The 14435-nt window shown below is 32.6% G+C and overlaps 1 protein-coding gene across 3 annotated transcripts in view; it reads right to left on the bottom strand.

Moving 5' to 3' along the window:
- Nucleotides 1–14435, bottom strand: part of KCNT2 (potassium sodium-activated channel subfamily T member 2) — a gene marked incomplete at both ends in the record, with an annotated part of 316392 nt that overhangs the window by 206215 nt on the left and 95742 nt on the right. For all 3 annotated transcript variants that reach the window (XM_084246074.1, XM_084246075.1, XM_084246076.1), the window contains 3 exons: nt 820–879; nt 3112–3160; nt 12631–12730. In XM_084246074.1, the coding sequence (XP_084102200.1) occupies nt 820–879; nt 3112–3160; nt 12631–12730 (209 nt within the window). The remainder of the gene's footprint in view (nt 1–819; nt 880–3111; nt 3161–12630; nt 12731–14435) is intronic.

Raw genomic sequence — 14435 nt, 5'->3', positions numbered from 1 at the left:
CTCCATCAATCCCTTCATTTGTTGCTATACAATTCTCTCACTATACTGTCCAAATTTTCCCAATATTTTCAAAATATCACATATTCTGTCAAAATTTAAATATTTATTACTATTCTAATCTTGTGTGCACATTCTATTATGACTTTGCTAACTCTATAAATTCTTTTGTCCCACCTTTTAATCTTTTATAATAGAAATCACCAATTCAAGAATTTTCCTTACAACAGTAGAGAATTTTTTCATCCTATGATATGATCTCTCTCCATGAACCCCAATAGGACTTTAATATTCCACTTTATGTTATTATCAGTAATATAATTTTATTCTACCTAACCTATCCTCTTTTCTAGATTCTAAACTTTTTGAGAAAAGAACAATCACATGGTAGAAATCTTCATGAAATAGCTCAATCAGTATTTGTTAAATTGTGTTAGAACAAAGTTTCACTAAAAAATAAGAGAATTAATTAAAACAATCCATAACAAACATATCTTTGTTCCTGCAATGTTTTTTGTACAGATTGGTAAAAGAGATTGAGAACATAAAAAGCCAGACCATTCCATTTGCTTACTTCATGTGAGCTCACATATAATGGGTAAATTAACCCACAGGAATCAGTAAGAGTATTTTAAGCCACCTAGAAGAACATTACTATGTTACTAAAGTCTTTTTTTAATCACTTACTGAAGAGATCCAAAATAATTAAAGTGATTTTAGAAAAGCTTGCTTTATCCCCTGGGTATGAATTATAAATAGAATACTGTGTAAATGCTAGTAGTATGTTCTACCAGCAGAAAACTTCTAATTAAAATAACTTACCTTATAACTGAGATAACCAAGCAGTATTGTTTCAAATAGACTTATCAATGCCACTGAAACCTAAAATATAAAATTTTATCTTAATGAGAACATTCAATAAACTTATAATATATATTATTGACTTCATATATGTACACATATGATTGTACACATATCCACATGCATTTGTATGATACATACAAATTGTGAGATAGGAGGCAGTATGTGGTACTTGACCCTATATAGACAGGTGATAGGCTGCAAGTTATTTCAGGTACTAAAATTTAGCTTTTGTAATTTCTAATACTCCTTAATAAATAGTTTGTATTTATTATCTCAAATGTAAGTGTGGAATAAGAATCGTCAGACTGACTTGAATTTGTATTATAGGTTCTTATGTCTGTGTAAGTTACTAATACACACAATCACACACAACTGTCCCATATATGTCAAATAATTGCCCTCTACCAACGCTACCACCTTCTCCAGAACATGGCAAAAACAGCAGTTTCCTTCATAAAATAATAGAATATAGACATTGTTGAACACCATGTTCCATCCTCCCACCCACTCCAAACAAAATGAAATACTAAAGACTAAATGAAGAGTCCATGTCAGTACTTCTTGATACTTTTAAATTCCATTTAAATGAACTTCATAACCAATTAACTTTTTGCATCTGGAAGTGCTAGTCCACATCTTCACAGACAAACTTCCACCCTTCCCTCTGCTCTCTATTTTGTATATAAATATATATAAAATTATCACTGATGAACTAGTTAACCCATGCATTGCAACAGAAAACTTAACTAGAAAAACATCCAAATTATTATGCACTAAACACTCAAAACAAATTGGAATGCATGAGTAGAATCAAAATAAGCAAGAATAAACAAGAAATGACTCAGATAACTAACTTATTTGTTTATAGATTTTTGACAATAATATAAGAAAATCAGATACCCTAGAGTAAAATAAGTTCATAAGGAGGCAAGCATTACGGTAATAGAAAACTCACACCCCTTAGATTTTTCTCCACAGACCTCTAAATCATAATCACCCATGTTTTTTTATATAGGTACATAAAATTAGATGATCTCTAGAACACTTTTTACATGGATTACTCAAAATCCTATTTGGAAATAAGTATTAATGCCATTATTTAAAATGCCACTATTAGACAAAAGTAATTTGAATGGAATGAAATATGTCTTCAGTTGTATATTCATAAAAATATTAACCTACCTTATATATGTACCTTACTGAAGGATAACATAGGAATCTAGCTCAGAGACTAAAAGACTGTGTTTTAATGAACACTTAAATAAGGATAATTGTGACACTGCAACAAAAGTCAGTGTAATGAAATACAAAATAAATTCAATACCCAAATAAAATATGAAATATTCAGACACAGTAAAAACTTGGCTTTACATAATATAGTTACAAAGCATATGTAATTAAAATGATTCATTATCACTTATAAAAAGTACAGATTCCTCAATCATTATAACTTCAAAAGACAAACCATGCATTTGATTTTTAGAGTTACTCATAAACAGTGTCTTACGGTTTATTTCTTCCAGATTCAGCACTCTTCTAAACAATTCTATTTTTTATGTTAGTGACTATTCTTTAAATAATTTTCACTTTTGAAAACTTAGAGTATAGGAAGAAGACAAGGGCAGAGGTGATAGAAAGTTGAAAAATGTTTGTTGGGTGTAAAATTCAATAGAAAAGAGAACAAAGTAGAGGCCAACACTGGGGAAACACCTCAACCATATAATTCAGACAGAATGTCCTTTGCCAGGGGGTACTTTTTATTTTATTGACAAACTTAACTGCTTAGGGACTGAGCTTTTACTATTGGCAATAGAAACCATTCATTTGTTTCATTTGACAATTTCATACTGAGATCCTCCCATTTCCACATGTTGAGAACATAAAGTGAAAAATGCAAATATGGTTATGAGCTTTTGATTGATGATTATACCTAAATCAATCCAAAGATTATTCCTAAAATAGTGTGATGAACATGTGGTTCCTTAGACACTGATTTACTTCAGTTTCCTCCCTACTTTCTAAAGCTTTCTGAAGTCTAACCCTCACTATGAGGAAATTCTCAAAAGGCGGAATGTAAAACTCAGGCAAACAAGGAAAGGAATGAAAATATTAGTCTAAGATGAGCATCAATGTTACTTAAATAACAAAACAAACTCAATTTTAACATCAACAATGTTCTCTCCAATAACATTTCTCTATAAAAGATAAACAAATCTAATAGTATGCAAATAAAGTAAAATTTTACATAACCTGCAAGCCCCATAAAGGCAGACTTCTGTTCACCCAAAAGATATGAGACCTATGAAAAGAATAAGATGTTAGTTTAAAATTGTGAAAAATACATTCATTTTGAATTTCAAATGAAGTTTAAATTATTCAAATAATGTCAACATAAAAAGATGATAAAATACCAAAATTAAAATTAGAAAACTTTTATATTACTTAATTTCTTTTGTGATAATATATATTTTTATTATGGGAAACCCTTTTTCTATTTTTTCAGTGTCACGTTAATAATGACAATGAATGGGACCTTTTTTAAACAGTGCTAATGACAGGATAGAAAGGACTCATACCTCGTCAATTCACCATTGAAAAATCAATTTTTAATCCTATGCAGAACTGTCCTTAAATATCTCTTAGAAATCATATACTATCCTTATCTACAGTATTTATGTATATTTGAATCAAATGGGAGTTATTCTCAGCTGGTGATTTCTATTATAAAAGATAAAAAGGTGGGACAAAAGAATTTATAGAGTTAGCAAAGTCATAATAGAATGTGCACACAAGATTAGAATAGTAATAAATATTTAAATTTTGACAGAATATGTGATATTTTGAAAATATTGGGAAAATTTGGACAGTATAGTGAGAGAATTGTATAGCAACAAATGAAGGGATTGATGGAGGATGTTGATCATAAGAATTCTATAATTGTTAATATGTTTTACAAGTAGTGAGTAAGAATGTGCAGCAAGGGCCAAAGAAATATCATACTGAAAGACACTTTCTCAGTTAAGATGTGAATGAAATACAAAAGGAAAGCTGAGAGTGAGGTTTTGTCTGGCTGAAAGGAATAGATAGGCTTGATTCCAGATAAACTATGAAGGTAGAAATCATCAACTGACTGGCTGAGACAAGTGAGGAAAAGAAAAAAATCAAGTATCATTTTAAGCTTTTCCTAAATCTGAACAATGAACCATAAAACTATGAAAACATATTGAGGGAAAAATCAAATTGGGGTGGAGATAGACGGAATAATGAAAATGGTTTTAGAAATGATGAATTTGAACTATTTGTGGTCAAACAGGTAGAATGGTATGCAATTAAAAATGAGGCTCTGGCACTTGCAGGAGACAAGATTTATTAGGATTTGGCAGACATGTTCATAGAGATGGTGGAGGAAGCATGTGAGTTTGTTAAGTATGAGGTAACCACCAAGGAGAAGTTCAGGCACATGCAGATGGAGATGCTTATTATATTGTGGTTGTTGGAAAAAGAATAGAGCATTGCATTTGGGGAAAAAATTAAAAATGGTTATATTAAGGGCCACAAAGTGCAAATAAAGAAGCAAAAATAACAAACAGGATAAAACAAACCTACTCACTGGTTAGAGCAATGAAATATATAAGTACCTCATTAAATATTGTGCATTTTTTTAATCCTCAAGTCATTTTTTGGTAATAGCAATAACAAAAGAACAATAAACTCTTCAAAATATTGTTTTTTAAAATGGTAACAAGAAAGAAAGCAGCTAGTATATTAGCCCACTCTGTAATTCCCGAAATATTACATGTATACGAATGATACATGTAATAGGGCAACCAGTGAAGACGGAGAGTGATTAACATCTTTGACTGTTCCAAACTAAACCTGTAACTTTTCTGGGGAAAACTGGTCTTCTCACTTTTCACATCTCAGTAAATGGCACCAAATCCCTTATGTTTGTTTACCCAAAAGTTGTGCATCATCTTAGATACTTTCCTGTACTTGCAAATACTTAATCCATTATTAGCTAAGCCTCTTCAATTCTTCCCAACAAAAGCCTGTTGAATTTATCTACCTATCTTCATCTCTACTACAACCACTTTAATTTAAACCATCGTTTCCATATTGGAGTCTTATAAAAGTCTACCAACTGAGACCATGCACCTCCCTTTGTCTTCTACACTTTTTCTCCAAATTTCTATATCAGTTATTCCTAAGTGCAAGTTAGATTACTGTGTACTGTGTACTGGTCTTGCACTTTTGTTAAGATAAAGAACAAAACTCTTTACATAACATTCTTAGTTTTATTCAACCCTTGTGCTCCTTCCTTTTACAACCCATTTTACATGTTTTTCTTCATCATTTTCATTTCAGTTCTCTCTCTGGGAAACTTCTCTGAAGCTTCCAACTGATTGATGTAGTCACAAATCTCTTGGGCCATGTCACATCACCATACTTCTCCTACCACTCATCTCAATTGTAATTTTACACTTATGTGTAGGTGTATTTCTTACACCTAATAGTTCTCCTTACGAAACTGAAATTCCCAAAAGATGCAACAGTATGTCTACTCTGTCCTGTATTGTAATCCCAATAACATTCGGAGTAAATGCATATAGTAGGCTAGATATTCAAGATCAACAAATGGATCCTGCCAGTAAAAGCAGAACTGGTTGATAAGCTCAGCGACACTGTCCTTTCCAACATATATCTCTGGCATTCTCAGTGACATTGAGAAATTTGACCACAAGAAGCTATGTAGGAGTACAGAGTGATGTATACTCTGCTATATGTATACTATGATATAGCCTCTGCATAGTTTTCATAGATAGAAAAATGACACATTACAAAAACTACTAGTTCAGAAGATCTCAAATTATGGAGAATTATGATGTGTGACTTTTACGTTTGTGAACATTTTCAAAGGGAATTTGTTAATTAACATGGATTTAGTAAAACTGGTATATTAAACTCCTTATCCTTTGGGCTAGGATGTTGTTTTGTTAGGTCTTGAAATATAGAGTATTTAAACTTAAATAATATTTTGAAGAAAAGGTTTTTTGGGCATAATACTAGGCTATGTGAAATAGGTTTCATAATCCCTAAAAGCATTTTCTACAAATCTTTAATACATAAAGATCAGTGTAAAGTGAGATCTCCAATAGAATGTCTTTTCACCTATATACTAAGCGCTAATTTGGATACATAGAAAATAATGAATTCCAGCATAATACTAGTTCCCAAACTACTGTGAAATAGATTGATCATGAAAAAGAATGAATATGGGTATATTCCAAGATAATGTCCAGAACAAATGACCATTGAAAGTCAATCCCCCATTGAAGCTTTAATTCCACTGACTAAAAGCACTAGGGAGAATCAGCAAAGAAGAAACAGTACAGGAAGACTTATTGCAGTATTATTTATAGCAGGAAAGTAGAATCTATCTCAATATCCAACAATAAAAGAATTAAAGTAGCCTCATCAAAATCAACAATAGCCAATATAACATAAACGAGAAAAAAAGGCACTGATAAAAGGATGTATATTACTTTATCCAAATTATATCAGTAGTGTGTTATACATATATTTATTTATAGAGGGAGAATTTACAAGATTGGTCATCTAAAATACTAAAAATACTTATTTCTAGTTGTTGAGATTTTAGGAAATTCCTACTACCTTTACCTTGCCATATGTATTTATATTGCAATAATCATGCTCCATTAATAAAATCATAAAAATAAGAATAAATTCCATGCTTTTCAGGAAAGAACATTAAAACAACAAAAAATGAATATCAAATGCAACACTTCAGTTATTCTTAGACTAAGCCTACAGATGAAATTCTTGCTTGAAGCCTCATTATGGAAACTAGAAGAACCATTTACTTATGGTGTCTCCTAAAGGTAAGAAAGTAGTTGCTAAAAATGTCAGATTAGCTTTGGCAGTTAACTTGATGAAGATCTGAAATAGAAGTCAGGGGATGAGTATGTTAACAGGCAAATAAAGCATTATGTCAAAGTAGTAGAGCAAATATTTGGGAATAGAATCTTATCAAAGAACTTGTGGGTCAAAAACACAGTATGAATTCAATGACCCACTTCCCCCAAAATTATACAGTCTTGTACTGTAATGACAAAATTATACTATCCTAACCAGAGAGGCAAACTATGAAACTCTCCTCACCACAACAAATGGTAAGAAATTAGTAGAAGGCATGACAGTAGGTTCACATTTCAAAGACTTAAAAAATTTAATGTGTGTATAAAATCAAGTTGACTAGGATACTAAAGCATGATAGTTTTGAAAATATATTAGGAAGATTTTTTAATAAATCCTTTCAAAATACTTGATATGCTTGATACAAGATTAGAGGTCCAACCATCAGTGATATTACAAAGAGGACAGGATGCCCACTCTTTGAGAGGATGGATTTTAAGAGTCTCTCAATCACATATATATTGGAGGAGGCAGCAATGGCTTTGTACCAACTTTCATTCTCTCCTTCCACAGTAAAGAGTTGAGTGCAAAAAGTCACATGTCAGCCGAAGGCTACATTTCTCAGCCTTGTGTCAAGTATGATAATGTGACATTCTCACATGAGCTGAGTATGAAATACAAGTAAAAGTGATGCTTGCTATTTGTTAGCCAAAAATTTTATGAAGTGTTACATACCTTTGCAATGCTCTCTCTACCTATCTGAAAGTGACTTCAAAGGACTTGTAGGTATTAGCAGAGACAGCACACAACCACAAAAATAAAGTGGATAACATATATAACACTGTGTGTGTGTGTGCGTGTATGTGTGTGAACACCATATGAAGAAAAGGTCACATTGACTAGGAATATCAGCACTAGTCTCTCATAAACTTTTTTTTTTATTTTTTAGATTATATGTTAGAACACTTGGTACTACTTTATACCATAACCAATATACATTAAAGGAAAAGTAATCCTGTATTATGAGATTCATTCCTAATAATCATCAAATGTTTATGATTTAATTTAATTACTTCTTTCAATAGTTGTTATCCTAAAGAAGAAATTATCTTTAAAATTGAATGTGACCTGAATACACCTGTTGCTATAACAGGCATGGTTTTAAATGCAAATTCAAGTATCATGAAATATAAATACATCCATGTGCTTATCTTTGTCTATATCACTTGATCTTACAAATTAATAATCATTTTGACAAATTCTAAAGTGGAAAGGGATGCATGAATTTTGACTGATAGTGCAGAACTGGAAGCACCAGCAGGCAATGACTCAATGCTGATGGCTCATCTCTCAATTAAATTCATAAACTACACACTGGAGGTGTATTTCCTATGCTATCACCTTTAAGTCATTTACTAAAGACTTTGTAAACAACATAGTTTATCATTTGCATAATTTCATACACTGACAGTAAACTTTTTTTCATATCCTTCAATGTGTCCATACTTTGCAACATTTTTATATCAGTTTTGACCCCTTGAAGGGAATTAAAAATAAAGCAAAGCAGTACAAAGTATTTGCAGCTTTATTATGTCAGCAACTCTAATTAAATAAATCTCTATGTTGAATTAGCCTCATTATTTCAAAATAGAGTCTGTGCCCATAAAGGCCACTTCTGTTTTTCATTAACCAATACTGCATAGACAATGGGAACTAAACAGAACATTGTATTCAAAATGGAGCCATGAGTTATTTTGTTATGTTTTTTAATGGCAGTAATATGATTTTTCAAATGTATATCCTCTACAATTACAGTTGAATATTCTTAGTAATATGACATAGAAATTAATTATAGGAAACTTTGTTTCTCCTAATGTTTTCAAATAATACGATTTTATTCTGCAGTCACCTACCAATGCCCTTTAACCAGTAGAAAGATGCCGTCATGCCTTATTTTATGATTTTCAGGTCTCCCCACTGTACACTTTATTAATAAATCACCAAATTTTAAAAACATCTTGGTATGCTCTTAAAAATTTAATGTGAACCATTTTTATTAGCACACTGACAAAAAAATGTAATAAATGTAATATGCACTGACATCTCTAGGTAGAGGTCTTCAATCATCTTAACAGGACCACACTTTTACTAAAACTGATGAGCACAACCTACTAATTCAGCAACATTCATGACCCTACATATACCTTGCTAAGTATGGAAGCTGCAGAAAGCAAATACAGATAGTCTTTGCTCTGAGAGAGACTGAAGAGGGAACAGAGAAGTGAAATGTAAAATCAAGAGCAATTTGTTAATTACTGCAATAGAAGTTTGAGCAGGATGTCTGGAGAATCTTCAGAAGCCACTCTTAAACCAGAGTGGAACTGTATTCAAAGTCACACTGTCAAGTAAGAATTTCAGTTAAGTGCTAACCAATCAACTTTTACTCCAAAAGTCCAGGGGTCTTGAAGTGGGTTAAAAAAAAAAAATAGGGCTGCCAATCGCAATAAGATGGATGGACCTTGGGGGTATTTAGTGAAATAAGTCAGATGGAGAAAGAAAAAAACCACATGACTCTACTTAGGTGGTATATAAAGAAAAACAAACAAACTAAAGAAAGAAAGAAAAAAGAAAAATTTTTAGCGTATAAGACCAAATTAGTAGTTACCAGAAAGGCGGGAAGGAGGGTTTTCAATTGGGTAAAATAAAAAGAGGGAAAAAATAATTCTTTACAAAATGATTTTCTTTAACCATGCTAAGTTCCTCTAAATTAGTACTATTTTCCACATGTTAAACACCTAAATAAATTAATTAAACTTAGTGTGGTGAGCATGTCTCCATTTATGTAAGTCAAATCTTTTTGCTGTACACCTTAAACTTACACAGTGCTTGATGTCAATTTTATATCTCAATAAAATGGAAAGAAAATAATTCCCTAAACAAAAAATAAAAGGCTAAAGGCAGTTGTGGAAAACAAGTCCAAGAAGAGGAAGCAAAATGTTCAAAGGCCTGAATGCAAGGAGAACAGAGTATGTATAATTCGCTTCATGTAGGTCGGCATGGCTGAAATAGGAGGTAGATGAGAGGAGGTATGTTAAAGTCAAATCAAAAAGAACCTTCATTCACCCCTTTAGTCTGTTGCTCATTCAATAAGTAATTACAGCGTGCCTAACTTGTGCCAGGTTCTGAGAATTCAGACAATCTATGCCATCATGGAGTATCCATGCAATCCACAAGGAATATACAGAAAAGAAAATAGCAACAAAAGTGATAACAGCAGCACAGGGAAATTAAAACATTTTTTATTTAAGTATCCAAGAGAGTCTAATGAGGAGATTACAATTTCTAACAGGATGTTTAGGTAAGCTCTCACTGAAAACAGGGTTTTGAGTAAATATCTGCAGAAGTGTGCCTAATGTTACTTGGTGAAAGACAAATACCAGACAGAGAGAACAGAGAAAAGAGGCCAATGGGAGTAGAGCAAAATGGGTGGAGGACGAGAAGTAGGAGTAGTCACTGGGGAAAAGGGGGTCTTTAAGTCACAGGAAGCACTTTGTCATTCAGACATCTAACTTGTATTTTAGAAAAATGCTAGCTGCTACATTAAAAAGAGATTTAGGTGAGAAAAGGTGGCTTCCACCACAGTTGTGGCACTGAGAAGTGACTGTACGATGGCTGTATCTTGAAGGAAAAACAATAGACTTTTCCAAGGAGGCGGCGCATGCTGCCGAGTATGAGACAAAATGACTCCACAGATAAAGCCAAGCAACTGTTATGGCTCAGTTGTAGATCAGCTGCTATCAGCTGAAACGTGGAAGGCTGTGAGGAGAAGAGGGTTTGGGGAACTCACATTCCTTCTTAGTGATATGTAAGAAGACAGAAGATAAATGGAACATGGCAAGTTTGAAATGAAACGTCTATTAAATACACAAGAGGAATAGATAAATATGCAAGTAGAATTTGGGAGAATGGGAAGGTGCTGGTTTCCTGTGGACACTGAGTTAAACAGGGAAAATGTATAAAAGGATTATTTTTGAGGATCTCAAAGCAGAGAGCAAATATGAGCAAACTTCTGCTTCTTTAAAGGTAAAGTGGGAATAGTAGAATTAAGTGTATACTGAAGGATTTTCATACTGAAAACAATTACTTTAATGCCAGGAAATACCAAGAACTCTGAAATATACAAAGTTTTACAGGCTGAAAATTGCTGAGAGTAGTGAATTTTGCTTTTCATGACTATATCTTCAGTTACAGCAATATGACTGGTGCATGCAAGCTAGTCAATCTAGTGACAGAGTCTAATTCTATTTCATTTAATAAATTAATTTATAAGAAATTCTAAAAAGTTATTACATAATAAAATTTCACTTAGTAATCTTTAAGTTATTTCCAAACCTTTTAATAAATACATTTATTTTCACAATCTAAATATGAAGGGCCACAAATACATTTAAATTTGTATTATGTTCCGACTTTCCATTTTTCCTTGATTTTTTTAAATTTTCATAGGGTAAGCCTCCACATGAAAACAATTGTACAGAAGGTAGCCATTAAATTTAAGTTTTCTACTTTGAAAATTATTTTAAAATGAGTAGAATAGACAGGGTACCAAGACATGATATAAAAATTATTAAGGCCATTACATATCATTAACTTTTCCTAGGACCGAGTCCAAAAAGGAAAGTCCATAAATAAATACAAATACAATTTTATAATGGCCACACAATAATGAATAAATACAATAAAATAAATCAGTAATTCATTTAAATCATATAAGATAAAGAACTACACAAGCTAGTTAAGATTTAATACAGCCATGCCTCACAATGAATGCCACGGTGTTTCTAGTCAAGAGTAATAACTAGAGTATAACTAAAATACTTATAAAGCTGGTATACAGCAGAGTAACCCTTTAGGAATATAGGTCAATCTTAGAAAGTATATGTAAAGCAGAAAGGTATTTGGGTCCTTAAAGAAACTAACATATACAATTACTTGTATTTTGGCTAGTAACAAAAACATTATGGGTTATGGATGAGTATCTACTATTTGGCCTTAGAGAATAAACAATAAAAGAAGAAATGCTTTAAAAGAACCTAGGGGGGGGGTTCCCCTGGTGGCGCAGTGGTTGAGCACTGGGATGCGAAGCTGCCTGCAGCCTCTGCAGCTCCGGTTCGATCTCCAGCCAGGAGCGAGGGTCCCACATGGCACGCAGACCTCTCCTGCCGCCCGCTGCTCCCCTCAGCAGTGTATTTCGGTCTTTCTGCCTGTTCTGTTCCCTGTTCTGGCTCTGGTGAATTCTCTCACCCTCCTGCACTTCTGACTGTACCCAGTGCTTGTGTAAATAAACAAATAAATCAAAACAAAACAACAACAACAAAAAGAACCTAGGGGGCCTTCCTGGTGGAGCAGCGGGCTGAGCACAGCACCATGAAGCTGTCCGCAGTCTCTGCAGCGTGGGTTCAATTCCCGGCCCGCCACGGAGATTGCCACATGGTGCGGCAGACCGGCAGACCTCTCTTGTCCTGTCTCCTCCTCCGCTGCTCCCCTTAGCAGTGTACTTCGATCCTTCTGCCTGTTCTGCTTCCTGTTCTGTCTCTGGTGAATTCTCTCACCCTCCCGCGCCACTGGCCTATACCCCACTGCTTGTATAAATAAATCTTAAAAAAAAAAAAAAAAGAACCTAGGATCAAATTAATGCATTATCTGAAAATTGAATCAATAGTGACAAACCCAAAAACATCTTTCTAGAAAACAAATTCTACATTAACACCTTTTAAAATAACAATTTAATTCAAAGCAATCAAACAATTTTTTTGAAGGTCAAAGATACCTTACCATTCATTTCCTTGGGAAGGGTTTTCTAGCAGCACTCGGATTATGTATAATAAGCAGCTTAATAATTTGAGAGAAAAATTGAACAGTCGTATTCTTAGACCTTTAAACAAACAACAAAAATTTGATGTTCATTTGAACTTAGTTCACAAAAGAATAAAAAGAATTGTCAAAAAATCAACTTTAAATACAGCACTTAAATTGTATTTAGAAACTACAATACCATAATTGTCTAAACTCTGAAGTTCTAGGTAGTTGAATTTTAATTAACTGAATATTGAAACAAAAAGTGAGACTGACAAAATGCATGAACTCTAAATGACAGTGAACATTATACATAAGAGTAAATCTAGGTTAAGTCACAAAAATCATGTTCATCCAAGACCGGTTCGAATATGCTTAGATGTTTAAGTATTTTATATATCAATGAATTGTGTAATCAATTTTAGCTAAATGGAAAATCTAGCTGCTTACAAAGTCACACGTGAATTTACAAGTATTGTATTTTCAGAATGCCTTGCATATATGATTATACAGAAATTAAAATCATAGGTATAATTATATATTGTATATTTAATTATACTAAATGCATATGATTACTGAAAAATCATAATAACATATGCTGGGAATACTGACACACACAAACATTTTACAATTTGACCAGTTGAGTCATACTTTTCACTAAAATTCCAATGAAATATTAAAAATTTTGTGGGAATTAAGACTGTCATGAATGTATCTTTGAAACTGTATAGGTCACAGTTATGCAATCTGTCATAATGATGAAGAAAAGTAATTAAGATTAAACAAAACATGCTTAAAATCTGATTAATAGAAGCATTACATTTTCTGTAATTATTAGGTGGTATATATGATTTATGCATCATGAATAAAATTTTCAGAAAAGTTTTCCTATAACTATTATTTAATAAAATCTGGGAATGAAATGTCGTGTTTTTTTTTTACTCTGGTATATGTGAGTATACTTCAGATAACATTTCTTAAAAGCAAAAGGTTAATGTTCATGAATTGTGTCATTTTCCTAGGATTTCCTATTAAAATGCTAGCTACATTTTATGGGGTTAGCTTCTTTATAAAATCTTTTAAGCTATTAAGGACACTACACTGATTTTATAGAATTGGTCTTTTCAAATGACTGCTTGGTTAAATCTAGTTACTGACAAATATTAAAGTAATCAATCAATCTTTTCTGGTCTTATAAAAAATAAAATTTATTAAAAAAATAATAAAAAAAGAGAGATAGCATTGTTAGTATTAAAATCAAGGAAACTGTGGGCCTCCCCTGTTGGCACAGAGGTTGAGCACTGGGCTGTGGGGCTGCCCGCAGCCTCTGCAGCGCTGGTTTGTTCCCCGGCCGACAGCGAGGGTCCCACAAAAAAAAAAAAAAAAAAAAAATCAAGGAAACTTTTATTAATATTATGTGACTGTTTAGGTAACATCTGTTGGGGCTTCTGTGGAAATTCCAAACATCAGTATAGAGAGACATTAGCTATTACCAGCTAAACCTGATACAACATACCATAAGAATTGCTATCTAATGTGCCTTAAATATTAAAATATTCCCTAATGTCAGTATTAGGAGTAATTTTCTCACAACTCAGGCTTTTTCCTTGGATACTTGCAGATGCACAATTTAATTTAAACCACGGCAAGAGGATTAAGAAGTCAAAATTCAGAGAGCGTAAAGTCTAAATCAAACTAATATAGACCTCCGCTTTGCTTGCTGAGATTTTAAACAATGATGTAATATATATGTTCATTATATGTGAATTTTAAATATATGTGGT

This window comes from Talpa europaea (assembly GCF_964194135.1).
Source record: "Talpa europaea genome assembly, chromosome: 10".
Classification (NCBI taxonomy): domain Eukaryota; kingdom Metazoa; phylum Chordata; class Mammalia; order Eulipotyphla; family Talpidae; genus Talpa; species Talpa europaea.
Note: the sequence above shows the minus strand (reverse complement) of the source record. Positions and strands in the feature narration are given on the sequence as shown.